The following is a 21,014-nucleotide window of genomic DNA, read 5'->3' as shown; positions in this document are numbered from 1 at the left end:
ACTCACAGAGATCCACCTGCCTGTCCACCTGCCTGTCTCCCGAGTGCTGGATTAAAGGCGTGAGCCACCACCACCGGGTGAAAAATCAACTTTTAAAAATCAAGTAACTGTAATATATACAGTTGATATCACTGTAATGATTAAAAATGGGCATTTGGCTAGGCAATGGTGACACACTCCTTTAATCCCAGCACTCGGGAGGCAGGCAGAGTGTAGATCTAGTTCCAGGATGGCCAAGGCTACACAGTGAAACCCTGTCTCAAAAAACAAACAAACAAAACCCACAGGCATTTGGATTTTTATGATTTTATCCAATTTCGCTTAATGTCAGCTACAGCAAAGAACATCCTTGTCAAAAAACTTTTGAGCCCAATTCTATGTATTGCCTTCTAGTAGATTCTTAAAGCTAAAGTAAATAGATCAGTGATTTCTTTTTTAACTAAAATGTACTTATTATTATAGGGGCAACATGTGTCCTGGGCAAGCGTGGAGGCCAGAGACAGACAGCTGTGTGGAGTGGGTTCTCTTTCCACTTCCCAGGGGTCAAAATCAGGTCATCAGGTTTGCACTGCACCCTTTGACTTAAGCAATCTCATGACCCATACAGGTTTCATTTTTTTTAAAGATATTTTGGAAATACTTCTAAATTATTTTCAGTTATACCCTGTAAATATTTCACTTTACTTTAATTTTTTAGACTGTGAGACTAAAAACAGTCTAAGTGGTTTGATACTGCTTTAGCATGTTTGTTGATGTGGCCAGGACAGTGAGAATATATACAGAGAATATGTACAGTATATAGTACAGCCACAGTGTGCTGACAGTAAGATCAGGACTAGTTTGGGCAGCATTTAAAGTTTATATTATTGTTTATTTTTCAATAAATATTAAATATATACTTAAAAATAACAATGTTGCCACTATATTCTCTTTTACTCCCTTTTTCCTTTCTTTCTTTTTTTCTGTTTTTTTTTCTTTTTTTCTTTTCTTTTTGAGAAAATGTTCCATGTAGCCCAATCTGGTCTTGAACTCACTAAGTAGTATATGAGTTTGTGGTCCTATTGTCTCCACTTTCTGAGCACTAGGATTACAGGTATACCTGGTTTATGCGGTGCTGGGGACCAAACCATATTCATAGTAGGTAATCACTTTACAGAGTTATTCCCCCAACCATACAATATATTACTTCTACTATTAAGAGACTGAAGTCTCCAAAGAGAGAGAAATGGAAGTCTCTTATGGTATTATAGTTAACTGTCTACCTATATAGGATTAACACTATATTAACACTGATATTTTGCTAGAAAAAAATTTTTGAGTCCATCTCAGGTAGCCCTTCAACTATGTAAACGGAATGATCTTAAACTTCTGATCCTCCTGTTTCTATCTCGTGTGCTGAGATTACACTGATAGAATTACAGGCATGTGTCATGCCCACTTCTTAAAAAAATTATTTTGTTTGGTATTATCCTAATTCTATTTAAACTTTTTCTTTAACTATCAAAATGACTCTAGCATTTTAATACTTGTCAAGGTTTTAAGAGACTTAAGGCAATTTCTTGAAAGTCTCTTTTTTTCTAAACTTTATCATCATCATCATTATTATCAGGTTCTATAGACACTGTAGCCTAGTCTGGCCTACAACCCACTGTGGAGCCCCAGCAGCCTCAAAACTGTAGCAAAACTGTCGCAGCCTCCTAAGCGCTAAAGGATGGAGCTATCAAGCTTTACAAATAAAATCTAAACAATAGAACGCAACAAAATCTTAGTGAAACCCATGATTTTGTTAACTTACAACATTAGGAAAAAATACTCAAACTCTAAATAAAAGGACTGGTTTGGATACACATCCAGCAGGGAAAAAAATCAAATTAAGTTCCCTCAGTACATTGTTTACTGTCTGAACACAGATGGAATCAGTCTGTCCAGGTGCTAAACTAGCATCTGTGTGTACTTACTCTTCACTACACAGACTCTCATGAGCTTTACATCAACTATATTTGTAGTATTTTATGCCAAGAACACTACTGTGATAGCTGTAAAGTAGAGGAAAAAGCCCGCAAATCTTACATATATAATGATATATAAAAACTATTACAAAGTTTGGGAGGGCATGAGGCATGCTCTGAAAGTGACATATATGGTAGTGTCTTTTAAATGACAACTCTAACTAACATGATTTATAAAACTCTGAAGATAATAATTTGTGTGTGTGGGAATAACTGAATATAGAATACAAACCAGGAGTGATATTTAGTTCATTTCCTACAGCTAGACTCCAAACTTTCCCACGAACACTAGGGGGCAATCCCTGCCACCACAATTCTCGAACTCTTCTTGTACTACGCCTAGAATTAAAGGAGGAGAAAAGAAGGAAAAAGTTACTTTTTATTCCAAAAATACTAGTTGCATACTGGTTTACCTACGGCCAAGTCAGCAGATGACTTTTAAGACTTTTAAGAGGTACATATGTAATGCATTCTTTCCTTTGAGCTCATGCCTGAGGACTGTGAAAGCCTCACAGATGGACTGCGGAGAATTAAAGGGAATGGCCCCAGACAGATGTTACTTATTTAAGATATAATCACAAAATCAGAACCATATGGAAAATTATTAAAAATAAAAAGGACATAAAATGAACTACCAGTTCAGTACCAAAACTAAAATCACAAAGAACCTACTATAGGTGAGGCCTGGATGAGCCCCTAGTCTTTAAGGAGCAGGGGTTCACTTGGATTCAAATCTAGTTGAGCCACTCATAGTATAACCTTGAGCAAAACACTTAGCTTCTCCAACCATGAGCTAGATAACCTTGAGTAAGATAAATGTGAGTAAAAATATAACTGCCTTATAGAAGTATTAAGACTCAAATGTAACTACTTAACATAGACAATAGAATAGTTTCTTTATCTGCAGGGAATATATTCTAAACTCCAAGTATCAAACTCTAGATATTTTTCTTATACAAATGTAACTATGTTAAAGTCGAATTTGTAATTTAGACGCAATAAGAGATGAACAATAGCAAACAATAAAAGGATATACTATAATAAATGTTATATAAAATAGGGTACTTCTATGTAAAGGAACTCCTTTACAGCTTCTCTTTGACAAATGTGATCACCAGGATCCCTACTGTTACATAAGTAAAAGAGTTACTTAACAGAAGCTCTGCAATCTATGACAGCAGCTCAGGTAACTGAAGTGTCACTGAGTGAGTAATGGACAGGTCTTGTATACCACATGGAGATGTTGAACAAAGGATGATTTATGGCCAGGACAAAGTAGTGCAGAATAGATTCACTGAGGTTCTCAGAAAAATATACAATTTAAACTTCTGAGTTTTAATTTCTTTTTTTTAATGTATTTATTTATTTTTATTATGTATACAATTGTCTGTGTGTATGTCTATAGACCAGAAGAGGGCACCAGACCTCATTACAGATGGTTGTGAGCCACCATGTGGTTGCCAGGAATTGAACTCAGAACCTTTGGAAGAGCAGGCAATGCTCTTAACCACTGAGCCATCTCTCCAGCCCCCTGAGTTTTAATTTCTAGAATTTTCTATTTATATTCAGTTAGTTAATTTTCTACTTTTAGACCACAGGTAACCAAATTTTTCCAAATAAGAGTATAGATAAGTGGAACTACTGTGTCTGTCACATTTCCAATATTTAACAAATTGTCAATGTTACATCCTACATGCATTATAGAAGTCCAGAGGGAAGAGAAAACATATGTAGAAATATTGTCAAAAAGGAAAAGATCAAAAAGGTGAAGGGAAAAAAAGGCAAGAGGAATATCTGCCTTAAAGTATCACAGAACTTTCATAGGGGAAAGACTGTGTTTCACTTATTTTCTCACTTAAGAGAACAGCATTTAAAAATACCTTTTATTGTTTTTAATTTTCTTTCTTTTCTTAAGTATCTATTTATTTATAGATGCTGTCTCTCTAGGTAGTTCTAGCTGGTCTGGAACTCACTATATCACACAGGATGGCACTGAATTCATGGTAATCCTCCTGTCTGAGAATCCAGATTACTGGGATTACAGGCATATACCGTCATACTCAACTTTAGCAACACTTTTAACATCTGATAAATGTACCTTATATTTTTCTATTTAATGAGCTCTTTCAATAATGAATCTCTTACAATTAGTGTTATATTAGAATTAAGAAAAATGGTAATTGAGAAGACTAAAAGTTTCCTGAGTCAGTTCCTATTCCATGGGTTCCAGAGGACAAGTAAGATTTTAACAGCACAGAGGATGGTCAGTAAGAAGAGGATGCATTAGAGACAGGAGTTCATGAAGGGTTAGAGATAAACACAAGGCGATTCAGGCAATGGTTAATAGTAAAATTTAGCTACAGCATAAGATACATGCTGAGAAGTGATAATATAGACTTGGAAAAGATGAAATATTTGGAGACACACTAAACTTCTGGAAAATCTGCTTACTTACATCACTTCCCAATTGGGCAGTATCTCATTGATCCAAATTACCATTGCACTTGCAATGCTTTCTTCCTGCTTAAATCGTTCTTTCATTATTCTTTTTCTTTTATGTGCTTCTTTAATTTCTGTTTTGAACAAGTAAGAATTATTTCAATACAAATGAGCTAGATCAAAATCCCTTCCTTTCGTACCTAAGTCTATAAAAAAGGCTCCTTCAAGAAGAATCTTCTAGTAGTAGAGAGGAAGAAAAATGGAGAAAAAGAAACAAAACCCTAGTCTAACGTCATTTTTAAAGTACCATCTTCCATCTCACAAAAGTAATGGGGTAAAGAGCAAAAAGAATTTTTTAAAAATGACCAGTAAATTGCTGTTACTTCTTTCTGGTTGTTTTGCTTTTTCATTGAGACAAGGTTCTGCAAGGCTGCCTATGCTGCCTGGCTGTTCTACATTTTTCTTTGCCTTTGTTTCTCTTTTATAGCCTTTAATTATTTGTAAGACAGGGTCTCAAGTAGCCCAGGCTGGCTTCAAACTTGTTAAAAAGCTAGGATAATCCTGAACTCCTGATATTTCTGCTTCTACCTCTCGAGTTCTAGGATTACAGGTGAGTGCCACCACTCCTAGCTTATGCAGTATGAGGGTCTACCCAGGACTCTGTCCACATTAGGCAGGCATTCTCCGAACTGCTTTACATCCTCAGGGTGTCTTAAGACAGGCTCTCTTCCTAGATAGCCTGGAATGCATTGTGTATACCAGGCTGTCCTCACATGTACTTCATCCTTCTAGCACTGCCTCCTTAGGGCTGGGAATACCATTGTGTACCACTATGCCTAGCTGGTTGTACCACATAGTTCTGTTTAATTAATCTACAAAATGAAAACTGTTGATGAAATAATTATATAAAAAAACTGCAAGCAAGCCGGGCAATGGTGGCACACGCCTTTAATCCCAGCACTCGGGAGGCAGAGGCGGGCGGATCTCTGTGAGTTCGAGACCAGCCTGGTCTACAGAGCTAGTTCCAGGACAGGCTCCAAAGCCACAGAGAAACCCTGTCTCGAAAAAAAAAAAAAAAAAAAAAACTGCAAGCAACTAGCAAGAGCCATTTTTCATACAATGGATTTACTAATTTCAATAAAAACAATATGATATTTTAAATGATTTTGACAATGACACTATTACTTTATAAATACTTTTTAGAATGGTGTTTTATTTTACTAATTAGGTTAAAATGAAAAATTTTCAACAAACAAAAATAATGCACTTCTGAGTTTAAATGTCACAACCTTGGAACAAAAGCTGCCTGAAATATAAAGAGAAGTGAGCTATAAATCAAAAGTTATAAGATGGGCAATGGTGGCACATGCCTTTAATCCCAGCACTCGGGAGGCAGAGATAGGCAGATCTCTGTGAGTTTAAGATGAGCTTGGACTACAGAGCAAGTTCCAGGATAGCCAGAGCTATACAGAGAAACACTGTCTTAAAAAAATTGAAAGTTATTTTAAAAATATTTAGACCTTGTAGGAGATCAACTAGCCAAAGTATTTTCAACTTGTGTATCATGTGTGCCTCAGAAACTGTCTCGAGAGGTAAGAAAGAAGCCCAGCACTGGCTCTACATCTATATTTTATGTATTCAGACTGTATGTAAGATGTCTTTAAGAAAAAAGTGTTAAATAAGAGGTTAAAAATCCAATATAATCACCTGCTTCCAAAGTTATAGATAAGGAAACAGTGGACCTATTCAGAGTTTCACAATCAGAGATCACATTAAAAAGGATTAAGCCTAAAGCATTTTAATTTCCCAATTTATTATTATTTCTATTACATAATGCACCATCTACTTCTCAATAAATATTAGTCAAATAGTAAAGTCAAGATAAAGTAGTAAATAAAAGCTTATTGGATATGAATTTGGGGGGGCGGTTTCAGACAGGGTTTCTCTGTGTAGCCCTGTGTTGCTCTGTAGACCAGGCCAGCCACAAATTCAACAATATTCATAATTATATACATGTTAAAATAAACTCAACCAATGTTCAAGTAATTAGGCATTTTAGAAGGCTATTACTGGGCTTATATCCATTATGCTTACTCTAACATTAAAGACACAACTTTACTTCCAAAGCAGAGCATAAAGCAGAACTATATGCTATTATTACATACTCCATTCCATTCACTTAAGCCAAAGGGGGGGGAATCAGTAAATAAATTTTGTCTTAAAACATATACAAAATAAGTATAATATATATTAGAAATGCATATTTATAAAATGAGTATTTATCCTTAACTAATGATGGTCAACACATATTACATACACTGTTAAACTACACTTATATAGGCGGAAGTTGGAGGAAAAAGAAATGAATAAAAACAAATTGTGCAAACGAGGTTTATAAACCTAACCAAATGGCAACACTGAGACTTTAGGTAGACTTTACTAATTATAAAAGTAAATTTTAGGTTCAAATTATATTCTCACAGTAATAGAGAAAACTAAAGTAACACTGGAAGAATGACTGTCATTGCATGAAAAAAATATTGTAAAAGGGCAAAAATCTAAATACTATTAAAGAGAAACAACAGAAATAAGCTCATGAATAATATCCTTACAATTTTCTTTTTTAAAATATTTATTTATTATGTATACAATATTCTGTCTGTGTGTATGCCTGAAGGCAGAAGAGGGCACCAGACCCCATTACAGATGGTTGTGAGCCACCATGTGGTTGCTGGGAATTGAACTCAGGACCTTTGGAAGAGCAGGCAATGCTCTTAACCTCTGAGCCATTTCTCCAGCCCCCTTACAATTTTCTTTAAAAAAAAAACACACACACACACAAAACTAAATCTGGGCATGGTGGCTCACACCTATAATCCCAGAACTAGAAAGACTGAGTCCTGAAATATATGAAGAGCTCAAGGCCAGAGTAGCTTCATAGTGAAACTCTGTCTTAAAAAATTAAAATAAAAAGCCTAAACCAAAACAAACAACAAGCAACAAAACAAACCTAAATTATAAAAAAATGCTATAGAAAAATAAGAATTATCTTTATAAGAAAATTAAATAGTTAAAAATATGCAAATTAACTACAACACTGTAAGTCAAATATACCTCGTTTTTTTGCTTCAGCCACCATCTCATCATACTCTTGCCGGTGACGTAAAGCTTCCTCCACAGACTTTGCAGGAAGATTCCTGTTTTTAAAAAAAAAAAAAAAAAAGCCAAAATTTAAACAACTTTTAAATTTACTACCTTTCTAGAAGCAGATATAAACATTGCTAACTTAATGTTACTTTCACAGAAAATGTAAATGAGCGGACACGGTGCAGAGCTGAAAAGGCTTTCTGTGAGGTCAGCCTGTCTACCCTGCCTCAACAAAGAAAAGGTAAATGAAAGGCAGAAAGGAATTCCACATTTCAAAACAAACTTGGAATTCAGATCCCTGATATTTATGATAAAGACATTTATAGTTGTGTTTATGTATGTAAGCATACATTTATTTTTAAGAATGATTTATTTTATGTATATATGTGAACCTGAGTTTACCTATTTCTGTCCCAGATGCAGATACTTGCCAGAGCCAGAAGTTGTTGGATCCCCTGAAACTGGGTTAAGGATGGCTGTGAGCTACCCATGTGGGTGCTGGGACCTGAACCTGGGTTCTCTGAAAGAACAGTAAATGCTCTAATCACTTACCTCTCAGCCCATATTTATTTATTTTTTAAAAAATTGTATTGTGGCAGGTGGTGGTGGCTTACGCCTTTAATCCCAGCACTCGGGAGGCAGAGGCTGGCGGATCTCTGTGAGTGCGAGGTCAGCCCTGTCTACAAGAGCTAGTTCCAGGACAGGCACCAAAGCTACAGAGAAAGCTTATCTCTAAAAACAAACAAAAAAAATTGTATTGCATTTATTTGTGTGTGGGTGGTGCCGTGTATGGAGATCAAAGAGCAACTCGCAGGAGCTGCTTCTTGTCTTCTACTATTTGGTTCCCAGAGTCAGAATTCAAGTTCTTAAACATCATAGTTTTATACAAGCCATCTGGTTGACTCACGTTTAGATATTTAAACATTTCAGATCTTAGGCAGTGTGTTCAGGTTATTCATTACACCCACTCCTAGATTTGTTGGGTTTTTTAAAAATTTTTTATTGATATTTATTGAGCTCTACATTTTTCTCTGCTTCCCTCCCTGCCTCTTCCCTTCCCCCTTCAACCCACACGCAAGGTCCCCATTCTACCAGTTTACTCAGGAGATCTTGTCTTTTTCTGCTTTCTACTTCCCATGTAGACTAGATCTATGTAAGTCTCTCTTAGTGTCCATATTGTTGTCTGAGTTCTCTGGGATTGTGGTTTGTAGCCTGGCTTTCTTTGCTTTATGTTTAAAAACCACCTATGAGTGAGTACATGTGATAATTGTCTTTCTGTGTCTGGGTTACCTCACTCAATGATGTTTTCCAGCTCCATCCATTTGCCTGCAAAATTCAAGATGTTGTTATTTTTTTCTGCTTTGTAGTACTCCATTGTGTAAATGTACCACATTTTTCTTATCCATTCTTTGGTAGAGGGGCATTTAGGTTGTTCTGGCTATGGCTATGAACATAGTTGAGCAAATGTGCTTGTGGCACGATTGAGCATCTTTGGATATTTACCCAAAAGTGGTATTACTGAGTCTTGAGGAAGGTTGTTTCCTAATTTTCTGAGAAATGGCCACACTGACATCCAAAGAGGCTGTACCAGCTTGCATTCCTGCCAGCAATGCAGAAGTGTTCCCTTTTCCCCACAACCTCTCCAGCATAAGCTGTCATCAGTGTTTTTGATCTTGGCCATTCTTAAGGGTGTAAGATAGAATCTTAGAGTTGTTTTGATTTGCATTTCTCTGATGACTAAGGATGTTGAACATTTCCTTAAAGTGTCTTTCAGCCATTTTAGATTCCTCTGTTGAGAGTTCTCTGTTGAGGCCTGTACTTCATTTTTTTAATTGGATTATGTGTTCTTTTGGTGTCCAATTTCTTGAGTTCTTTGTATATTTTGGAGATCAGACCTCTGTCTGATGTGGGGTTAGTGAAGATCTTTTCCCATTCTTTAGGCTGTTGTTTTGTCTTGTTGACTGTGTCCTTTGCTTTACAGAAGCTTTTCAGTTTCAGGAGGTCCCATTTATTAATTGTTTCTCTCAATGTCTGTTCCGCTGGGGTTCTATTTAGAAAGTGGTTCCCTGTGCCAATACATTCAAGTGTACTTCCCACTTTCTCTTCTATGAGGTTCAATATGGTTGGTTTTATGTTGAGGTCTTTGATCCATTTGGACTTGAGTTTTGTGCATGGTGACTGATAAGGATCTATTTTCATTCTTCTACATGTTGATATCCAGTTATGCCAGCACCACTTGTTAAGTATGCTTTCTTTTTTCCATTTGATATTTTTTGCTTTCTTGTCAAAGATCAGGTGTTCAAAGATGTTTGGATTGATATCCGTGTCTTCTATTTGGTTCCATTGGTCCTCCTGTCTGTTCTTATGCCAACACCAGGCTGTTTTCAGTACTGTAGCTCTGTAGTAGAGTTTGAAGTCAGGGATTGTGATACCTCCAGAAGTTCTTTTATTTAACAGGATTGTTTTGGCTATCCTGGGTTTTTTGCTTTTCCATATGACGTTGAGTACCATTCTTTCAAGGTCTTTGAAGAATTTTGCTGGGATTTTGATGGACATTGCATTGAATCTGTGACTTGCTGTTTTTCATAAACCCTTTTGACATACAACTAAAAAATTATATACATTTTAAAAATAGTTTGACAAGAGGTAGGGTGCAGGGGCTGAAGAGTAAGAGCACTGCCTTCCTGAGTTAATTCCCAGCAACCACAAGGTGGCTCACAATAATCTAGAATGAGATCTGGTGCCCTCTTGTGGCCTGTAGGCATTCATGCATGTAGAACACTATATATAATAAATAATAATTAAAAAACAAAAGAGGTAGGGCACAGTGACTCATGCTTATAATGCTAGCACTTGGGAGGCTGAAACAGGAAGACTGTCGTGAATCTGAGGCCAGTCTGGGCTATATAGCAAGTTCCTAACCAACTTGAACTATAGTGTGATACCCTGTCTCTAAAAGAAAAATGAAAACTTATTTCTAAAATAATAGCACAAGCCAGGTGCATATTGCTTTATTAACTTTTAATTTTCTAAATGCTAATGAGGAAAGAACAACAGCTGCAGAGAGACATAGGATAGTAGAAAAAACTATGGAATTAAATCGGCCTAATTTTTTGTTCTCTCTTCTATAGCTGTTCTATTATCCAGAGCAGTATGGTTTCTTACAAAGCATTAGGTTCTGGGAAGGACTGTTCATTGCTCTGGGAAGGATTTTCCTCTATGATGACAGGAAACAACTGAACAGGACTTGGCATGGAGCCTACAAGAGGCCCCTCATGGAGTTTCCCAAAGGCAAAGGATTATCTTGAATATTCCTCAGTGACCTACAATCATTAGTCCAATGCCTACCTTTGCCACACCTTCCACCTAATCCAGAAAGGAGGGGCATTCTGAGTGGATTATGCTTAGAGAAAACACTGTTTCTAGGAGCACCCTTTTTACAATCCCCTTTAAGGTGACCTTGTTTGCCACAATTGAAACATTTGACATTTAGATTTTTCTTCAAACTTCTGGAAATCACTTCTCCTATCCAAGTAACATCACTGTCATAATATCCAATATTAATGGTATCTCGGCTCCATTCCTTCAAAGGTCCTGACCTTGCCTTTAATGGCCTAATTATCCTTTTGCATTGAGAATTGGCATTTTCAAAAGCCAGAGATTCAATTATAATTTGTCTAGCTTCTGAATTTGGTTTAATTCAATTTACTGCTGAAGTCAATCTTTATAAGAAATCCTTTGAGCCCTGCATAACTTTACTTAAATGACTCAATTTTCTTTCCTATTTCTTCAGTTCTGTCCCAACCATTCAAAGCTGCTGCATGGCATAAATCCAGGGTGTGGTCATTATACACAGCTTGCCTTTCTATAATAGCATAATCTCCTTCCCCAAGAATTTGATCTTGGGAAATTTCCCAACCTCTAGCTTTACTCCGTTGTGCATTAATCTTGGCCTCTTCTCTGAACCAGGTACTCCATTGTAATTGTGAACCAGGCTCTGAAACAACTTTAACCAATTCTATCCAGTCATTAGGGATAATTCTATTACAAACTGACCATTTGCTTCACAAAAGCGAAGGCCTTGAACCGAGAGAGACTAACCTGCCTCTGCCTGAGTGCCACCATGCTCAGCAATCTTTGACATTTTGAAGACAAGAGCTTCAGTACCACAACTACTAGACAACTGTATGCTATATAGTAAATAAAGAACAACAACAAAAAAAACAGATTAGGGTGTTTTTTTTCTTTCTAAAAACTCACTAATTTTTACATCTGTCTGAAGAAGTAAATAAAGGGGAGGGGTGCTGAGGCAGTAGCTGAGAGCTATATCCTAGACCACAGGAAGAGAGAGAGATTGAGACTGACTGGGCCTGGCATAGACTTTTGAAAGATCAGAGTCCCTACCCAATGACACACTTCCTCCAACAAGGCCACACCTATATGAGGAGAGTGGTTTGAATGAGAATGGCCCTATAGGCTCATATATTTGAATGCCTGGTCATTAGGAAGTGGGACTATTTGAGAGGGATTAGGAGGTAAGACCTTGCCGGAGGAAGTGTGGCCTTGTTGGAGGAAGTGTGTCACTGGAAGTGGGGGTGGCAGGGAGGGTGCTTCTGGTTTCAAAAGCCCAAACCAGTTCCAATGTTTCTTCCTGCTGCCTGTGGATCCAGATACAGAGCTCTTGACTTCTCTTCCACACTCTGTCTGCCTGTCTGCTGCCGCGCTCCCTCCTAATGATGACAATGGGCTAAACCTGACGGGGGCAGTGGTAACAAGCCTTTAATCCCAGTGCTCAAGAGGAGAGGCAGGCTAACCTCTGAGTTAGAGGCCAGCCTGTTCTAGGACAGTCAAGGCTAAACAGAGAAACCCTGTCTCGACAAAAACAAACAAAAAACAACAACAAAAGAAAATGGATTAAGCCTCTGAAACTGTAAGCAAGCCCCAGTTAAATGCTTTCTTTTATAAGAGCTGCCCTGGTCATGGTGTCTCTTCACAGCAATAGAACACTAATTAAGACAATGAGACTCTGGGGTCCATTCTTGTCCATATAACCATAGTCACCTTTCACTAGCACCTTTCAGAATTTCTATTATTCAGTTTGGTATTGGTGCACATGTAGATCCAACACTCAGGAACCAAGGCAAAAGGATTACAAATGCTAAACAGCTTGAGCCATGTAGTGAGACCCTATCTCAAAGAAGCTATTGCTGAAGTTGTCAAAGATGTTGCTAGAAGAAAAATAGAAGCAATTTTACCCACTGATACTTTTTTAAAAAAGTGTTATAAGTATCAGTGGTTTTTTTCTTTAACAAATTGATGAGAAACACAGCAACATATTAGTGTATCTGATATATCATATTCCTTAAGGATGTCTTAATTTTTGGTTTTTGTTTTGTTTTTATTTTTGAAATGGTTTATCTGTGGATTTCTTGCTTTTTAGTTATATAAGTAGAGGAAAAGGCATACGCACACACAAGGATGAATTTACAGAAAGTATTGTATTTGAAATCTTCTAACTGCCGGGCGGTGGTGGCGCACGCCTTTAATTCCAGCACTTGGGAGGCAGAGGCAGGCGGATCTCTGTGAGTTCGAGACCAGCCTGGTCTACAAGAGCTAGTTCCAGGACAGGCTCCAAAACCACAGAGAAACCCTGTCTCGAAAAACCAAAAAAAAAAAAAAAAAAAAAAAAAAAAAGAAATCTTCTAACTAAGATTTCAGGTGATGAGATAGTATCATTGCTCCATCTGTAAAAAAAAGTTTCAACCATAAAAACCTGTGCGGTGTAAAAAGAACCCTATGCATTCAATGACTCCAGATGCATCTAAAGCTATGGAACAAGAGAGAAAAGGGAGAACCAAGCACAGGTTTCCTTTGGAGAAGAAACTCCTTACATTATCACTTCTATTTGCATAAGAGGAAGCATCCAGCACCAATTCCATGCTAACGAGGAAATTCTGCCCATTTTTTTCTAAGATTTATATTTTTATATGGCCATATGTCTATCTCTGTGTGTTTATGTGCGCTGCATATATGTAGGTGCACACGGAAGCCAGAGGGCATCAGATTCTCTGGAACTGGAGTTACAGGCAGTTGTAGCCACCCAACATGGGTGCTGGGAACCACTAGAATCGGTTCTCTGCAAGAACAATCTTCGAGTTTGTTTTCTTGTTGCTGTGATCATCCTGATCAAAATCAACTTAGAGAAGAAAGGGTTTATTTCAGCTTCCATGTTGCTGCTCATAACCAAGAGAAGGCACAGCAGGAGCTCCTGGTGAGAACCTGGATGCAGAAATTGAAGCAGAGACCATATAGGAGTGCTACTTAATGGGCGGATCCCCTGGCCAATGCTCGGCTTGCTCTCATACAACACCTGCCCAGGGGTAGCACTACCCACAGGGGCTGGGCCCTCCTACAATAATCAGTAGCAAAGAAAATACCTCACAGATATGCCCTTCTTCAGTTAAGGCTCCCTCTTTTCAGGTAACTATGGGTTTGTATCAAGGTGACCACTGACAATACTGACCACAGGCAATAACTATGACTTATTGCCTTTAAGTACCTTTAACCAACTGTGTCTTTTCTCTGGCCATTTGCCCTTTCTGTACTGCTCTCATGATGATATCTCTCAGCTAAGAAAATGTCATTACCAGTAAGCTGAATTCAAAAGTAAGCCAGCACCCAGGAGGTGGAGGCAGGTGGATCTCTGTCAGCTTAAGGCCAGAATGATCTACATAATGAGTTCTACGCTAGCCTGGGTTATAGATTGAGACCCTGCCTCAAAACAAAACACACAAATAAACAAAAAACAGGGTATCTTGAACCTGTCTGCATCCATGAACAGGAAAACAAACAAACAAACAAAACCTACAAAATTACTAAGGGACTCTGCTCCAGCTTCTCAGCCTCTAACTGGATAGATGTTATCTGACCTGAATCTGTCAGAAGGTATTCTGGGAGAGAACAGGTAGGAGTTTCACTTAGTATTCGTGCTGTACCCATGGATTACCATCTGGGTTATCCTTCACAAGACTGAATTTTCATTTACTTCAGTTCTCTGCACCTGTTTTTTCAACTCATTGAAGAGGAGACAGGTAATGAGTGATTAAGCATTTCCATATTCAAGTTGATCACCTTTAGATGGCAATTATATAAGTCATATAAATCATTTCCTTCTAAAATAGCCCTATTCAAATTTAAGAATTCATTATAGCAAATCAGAGTTAAATGAAACAGAGATCACATTTAATCTCTAGATTACAGATGACCAGACACATGGGGGGAGCTCCAACACTTATTCTAATTAATTACTATATTAAATTTAGAGTAATAGAATAAGCTACCTGCTTAGTTTGGAGTCTATCTAAAGATCCTCAACCAAATATTTTTGCTTATCTAATCATCCTTGCTTTCCTGCAAATGACTCTTCCTAAGAATAGAATCTTGGAATTGGCTGAGTTCATTTTTACACCTGGAAGTCTGAAGTGAAACTTTTACATGGTCTCATTACTAATTGTAGGGGGGTGGGGATAGGGAAGATGAAACAGGGATTTCATGGATACCCCAGAGCTGTACAAATCTTACTGTATAGCATATGGTGGCCTCCAACTCACAGCAATGCTTTTGCCTCAGCCATCCAAGTACTGGAGTAACAGCTGTGAGTCAGTACTACCAGCTCCTATTACCAGGTTCCTAAAAAGCCTTTAAAAAAAATCAATGTAAAACTTATTGAGAATAAAGTTACTGAATTTAGAACTCATTTGGATGTCCTAGAGGGGGAGTGTTAACTACTTAATCAGACACTCTCAATCATGGCAGATCATTCCCGTCAACCAAACACGCTGCATTAGGAAGGACATATGTAGGAAGCAGAGCTTAGAACAAGTACTGGAGAAACCAGGATTGCCAATCACGTGGGCCTGTTCTCTTCAGTGGAAGGAAATGAATAATACACAGTCACCTAGAATGCCAGAGTAAAAAGTAGTTGATCAACTTAGTGATCTTTTTGCTACTCTGTGAGCCAGCCTTCCTGGATCCCCCAGTATCCTGAGCATTGTTTAGGTCCTGATCCTGAACTTTGTCTCCCAAGTGAACAGAACACATCCCTATGAAAGAGGTCCTATGTATTTTGGCATCCTCCACCAATAGAATCTATCCTGTATGACAGATCCTTCTAGACCTGAGCTCTGTTTATCAGTCAGTAGAACTCATTCTTATTGTAAAGGTCATGGGTAACAAGTTCTATGACTTAAATGTTTATATGTGTAAAAAAAAAATAAACCACAGGGCCAGCCCAGGGTTAATCTAGTGCTCTCTCTCTCTCTCTCTCTCTCTCTCTCTCTCTCTCCCTCTCTCTCTCTCTCTGTGGGGGGGGGGTGTTGGTTTTTCAAGACAGGGTTTCTCTGGATAGTCTTGGCTGCCCTAGAACTCACTCTGTAGACCAGGCTGGCCTTAAACTCACAGAGATCCACCTCCCTCTGCCTCCTGAGTGCTGGTATTAAAGGCATTATATCTCTATCGTCAACTTTCCCACCAATGGCAATACGTGCAAGAACCCTTCAACACATACAGAGAGGTAAGTGAGACACCCTGATCAGTCCAGTCAACTATGGTGATCAATGGGTAGACATATATCACATCCAGATCATTCTCACACCCAATTCTATCCAATTAAAAAGTTGTATGAGGGCCACAATTTTTTAGTCTTAAATGTCCTTAATGTCCTTATAATCCCAATCTCAGCCTTTGAAAACTTTTACAAAACATTCTACTTTGGTTTAGCTCCAGATTGTTTATTTTTGTTGTTGTTGTTTTTAAATATTTATTTATTTATTATGTATACAATATTCTGTCTGTGTGTATGCCTGAAGGCTAGAAGAGGGCACCAGACCTCATTACAGATGGTTATCAGCCACTATGTGGTTGCTGGGAATTGAACTCAGGACCTTTGGAAGAGCAGGCAATGCTCTTAACCACTGAGCTCTCCAGCCCCCCAGATTGTTTATTTTTATGTTCAACAAGGTAACAGATGCAGACCAGCGAAGTGGCAAGATGACAGAAAAAGAAAAATGAAAACAAAAACCTAACAACAATAACAATAACACACCCAGGAGCCTCAGAGAGGGGAAAAAGAGATTAGGAAACAAATAGTATTGCTTTAGTAAGGGTGTAAGATACTTGCTAGGGATTGAACCCAGGGCCTTGCACATTCTAAATATACACTCTACTCCTAAATTGTAGCCAACCCCTAAGAAAAGATTTTTTTTTAGACTTTATTTATTAAGTATACAGTGTTCTACCAGAAGAAGGCACCAGATCCCATTATAGATGGTTGTGAACTACCATGTGGTTGCTGGGAATTGAACTCAGGACCTCTGGAAGAGCAGCCAGTGCTCTTAATCTCTAAGCCATTTCTCCAGCCCCCAGAAAAGATTGTTTTAATTGTATTATTATTCTGTGAATGGGTGTTTTGACTTCATGTACTTCCAGGCACCATGTGCATGTTTGGTACCCAGAGGCGGGAAGAGGGCCTGGAACTGGACTCATTGTGAGCTGCCATGTGGGTACTGAGTATTGAACCTGGGTCCTCTCAAAGAGTAGCCGGTGCTTTTAACCATTGACCTACCTCTCCAGCCCAAGAATAAATTCTTAGTGGTAGTAAATGAGTTGGTTGGCATTCAGTAGTTATATGATATAAAAGGCAAGGATTGGTATATCTCAAATACATATTAGACATCAAAACTAAAATAATCCCCTAGTAATGCTTGCCATAAGATAAAGAATACTGTGTTGAAAATAGAAACAGACAAAAAAAAGTTGGTTTTATTGGTGGTGGTACAGTTCTGAGACTAAAGTCTTGGAGGGTGGGTGTATGTGTGTGGTATGTATGTATGTATGTATGTATGTATGTGTCTGTGTGTATATGAATGTATGTATGTATGCATCTCCCAGCCTGATCATGAATTTGTGTTTTCAAGTGACACTCCTACCTCAGCTCCTGGACAGAAGGGACTACAGGTACACATCATCATTCCTGGAAAGAATAAAGATTGTATTTTATAAGGGCTGGGTTGTGGTGGTGCACACCTTTAGTTCCAGCACTGCTCTACATAAAAAGTTCCAGGACAGCCAGATCTACATAGTGAGGCTGTAAAGATATGTTTTTCCCTGTTCGTTTTAGGATACATGGTGATGTATCCTACAAGTCTACACTAGGAAGTACAACAGGAAAATATGAGATTTAAAACCAGCCTGGGCTAAATGAGATCCTATCTCAAAACGAAACAGAAAAAAAATCCCTTCCTGTATTTAAGTTCTATTTTAAATGAAATAGTGAGAACAATTAAATCTAACTTTAAGTATAAATAATGAACCTAATGATCACTAAATACTTACGATGGCCGGTCCTCAAGAATCAGGGCAGTGGTAGAAAGTGGCTCAAACTCAAAATTCTTACGTCTTGAAGACTGAGGTGGTACTTTACAGGTTCTCCCTGTTCGTGCTTCATATTCCTAGAGCAAATAAGGATATAATTTATGTAGAGACTTTTCTAATTTTCAGTATGTACTATTAAACCTCTACTATTAAGGGGATTATGCTATAAGGAATATAAAATATCAAGAAAATAAATAAATTTCTTTTTTATTTCCTAGGGCAGCCTAATTATAAATTCATGTCATATAAAAAGTACCAAACTGTGTTAGGAGAAAGAAGGACAGAAGTACTCCAGATGAACTGGAGTGGTCTTAGAGACCCTTTGTCTCATTTCCCTCAGCAGTATCCTCTACCTAAGCAGATAAAGTTACTTTCTATGTCTTAGATGAATGATGGAAATGCTGAGACAGGAGATGGTCTACTCAACTCTAAAGCTCAGAAGAACTCTCGAAAGGGTGACACTGAGATTCTAATCAAATGATGCTATTTGATTTCAGGCTTCTGTAACTCTAACTACTACATATATAAACACTCCAAGAGAAGAAAGTCTTGGCTTATAAGTACACCTCTTTCCTCTAATTATAAACAAATTACCAATACATCATATAAATTATAGCCTTAAACACAATAAACTGTTTTATAATATTCCTCTATTTCATTAAATCTGATCATTCTTCTAAAAGATACAATATTAATTTATTCTTTGTAGAATTACTTAAATTTCTCCATTTGAGCTTCTTTTTGTTTTTTTTTTTTACATGTTGTTGTTTTTTGTTTTTTCACGAGAGGGTTTTTCTACGGGTATAAGCACATATATTTGGAAATCAGCTTGATATTATATCAGTTTAGCTAAACGACTGTATTCAGCACCCCAACCCAACCAGGGCCTATGATCTCAAGGCCTCACCATGAGTTTTTGGACTTTGGTTTTTTGTTTGTTTTCTGGTTTTTTCAAGACAGGGTTTCTCTGTGCAGCCCTGGCTGTTTTAGACTCACTCTGTAGACCAGGCTTGCTTCAAACTCAGAGATCCACTTGTCTTTGTCTCTGCCTCCTGAGTGTTGGGATTAAAGGTGTGCACTACCACCACCAGGCCCACTTGAGCATTTTAAAGAAATGTTTACAATTTTGTGAAATCTATTCCCAGAAACTGACCAAAAATCAATAAGTTTATTCATTTATAATCTGTTTCATTCATACTTTTATATTTTTCTTTAAAAAAAAAAACTGGGGCTGGAGAGATGGCTCAGAGGTTAAGAGCATTGCCTGCTCTTCCAAAGGTCCTGAGTTCAATTCCCAGCAACCACATGGTGGCTCACAACCATCTGTAAAGAGGTCTGGTGCCCTCTTTCGGCCTGCAGGCATACACACAGACAGAATATTGTATACATAATAAATAAATAAAAAAAAGAAAGACTTAACTAAGTAGTGTGACCTTTTTTTGAAGACAGATCACGCTGTCTATGTAGCTATGCTATGCTATGTAGCTGCTCCTGTCCCGTCTCTTCCCCCTCCCCACCGTGAGTGCAGGGATGACAGGCATGCACCATCACACCTAGTTTATGTTGTGCAGGGCTTAATGCAATGGTAGTTCTACCCACTGAACTACATCTTGGCCCAGAAATCAATATTTAAAACATTTTTTTTCTTGCTAGCTAAATTCTGTTAAAGTGATTTAATTACTCAATTCACATTTCCTTCAGAGACTGGCATGAATATTGATGGAAAGCCTGGGCTATCATCCAAGTACAAAGTCTCATTTTCACATGAAGGACAACACAGGAATAATGCCACATACACACATACTAATAATTCATTTTCTACTGAGAAAAAAGTCAGATTGAAATAAAGATGGAAATGGGTATAGTCAATGTAGGATCCAACTATACTATAATTATTCATAACATGCTCATTTGAAATCATTCCTGCTTGCAGTTTCGAGGTCAGAGACAAACTAATTATATTCTAACTTTATCTATTAATTTAGAAAAGCCAGAAATCCAGGTCAAATGAATGACACTGTAATTGATACTAGAAATTCAACTTTTAATATGGTTCACTAATGGTTCAAAAGGCAACAAGCAGGAATTTCACACTTGCAAAACAGCATATGTGATCATCCTCAAAATACAACACTGTCAATATTATTGTGGCTCAGAACTTGATTCCAATCTCCGTCTGTGTGATTTTGCTATTAGTCTATAACACACTTTATGTTAGCTTTGTTTGGTGTGCACGACAGGCAAGTGCTCTACCACTAAGCATTTTTATGTTTCTTTAGTGCTAACATGGATGACACTAAAATCGACCAGATTTTTAATATAATTTACTATATTAACAAAATATTTTAAGAATATTTAACCAACTTTCACCTAGAAATTTCTTCTATCTATGAAAAATTATTTAAAACACGATGGTTAAATTTCACATACATAAAAGATAATTACATATGGTGAAGCTTTCTTGAAATAAGTTATAGGAAAATACATCTTATATATATACATGCAAAAACACTTAATACATTTAAATTTACTACATTTTTTATTTGTACGTATAAGTATGCATGTTCAAAATCAGTCCTGTCTGTCTGTCACATGGGACCTGAAATCGAACTCCTGTCATCAGACTCGGCAACACTATATATACCCTCTATGTCATCATCTCACTGGCCAAAAGAAGGAAGCTTAAAAGGTTTAAAAATGTGATGGGGGAAATTATCACCCTATGATGTATTATATTTCATAAAAATATTATTGTTTTACTAGTAATTCAGAAAAAATTATAAATGAAACCTTACATTCCTGTTTAGTGTACAATCTGACAAGTGCCCTTCTATTAAAAACAAGAGAAATTATGGCTCATAAGCATTATACTCATACTTAAGAATATGGCTACTGGTTTTTGAATACCTGCTTTAAAAAATATTACCTGGGCAGGAGGGACAGCTCAGTTACAAGCACTGGTTGCTCTCCAGAGGGCCTGGGTTAGAT

General features: G+C 37.5%; 1 protein-coding gene across 3 annotated transcripts in view; it reads right to left on the bottom strand.

Moving 5' to 3' along the window:
• The window catches only part of Tbc1d12 (TBC1 domain family member 12), a 71,083-nt gene that overhangs the window by 18,107 nt on the left and 31,962 nt on the right, over positions 1 to 21,014 (bottom strand). The window contains exons 3-6 of one of the 3 annotated variants that reach the window (XM_050159156.1): positions 17,988 to 18,103; positions 7,563 to 7,645; positions 4,465 to 4,582; positions 2,242 to 2,348 (exon numbers count right to left, since the gene is read on the bottom strand). In XM_050159156.1, the coding sequence (XP_050015113.1) occupies positions 2,242 to 2,348; positions 4,465 to 4,582; positions 7,563 to 7,645; positions 17,988 to 18,103 (424 nt within the window). Of the gene's footprint in view, positions 1 to 2,241; positions 2,349 to 4,464; positions 4,583 to 7,562; positions 7,646 to 17,581; positions 17,601 to 17,987; positions 18,104 to 21,014 lie in introns of those variants that run through there. The other 2 variants (XM_050159168.1, XM_050159163.1) reach the window with 2 other exon arrangements.

The sequence above is a fragment of the Alexandromys fortis genome, unplaced genomic scaffold (genome assembly GCF_014885135.2).
Source record: "Alexandromys fortis isolate MF-2015 unplaced genomic scaffold, M_Fortis_MF-2015_v1.1 scaffold_10, whole genome shotgun sequence".
In the NCBI taxonomy this organism is placed as follows: domain Eukaryota; kingdom Metazoa; phylum Chordata; class Mammalia; order Rodentia; family Cricetidae; genus Alexandromys; species Alexandromys fortis.
The sequence above is the reverse complement of the archived record's forward strand: the minus strand, read 5'-3'. Positions and strand labels throughout refer to the sequence as shown.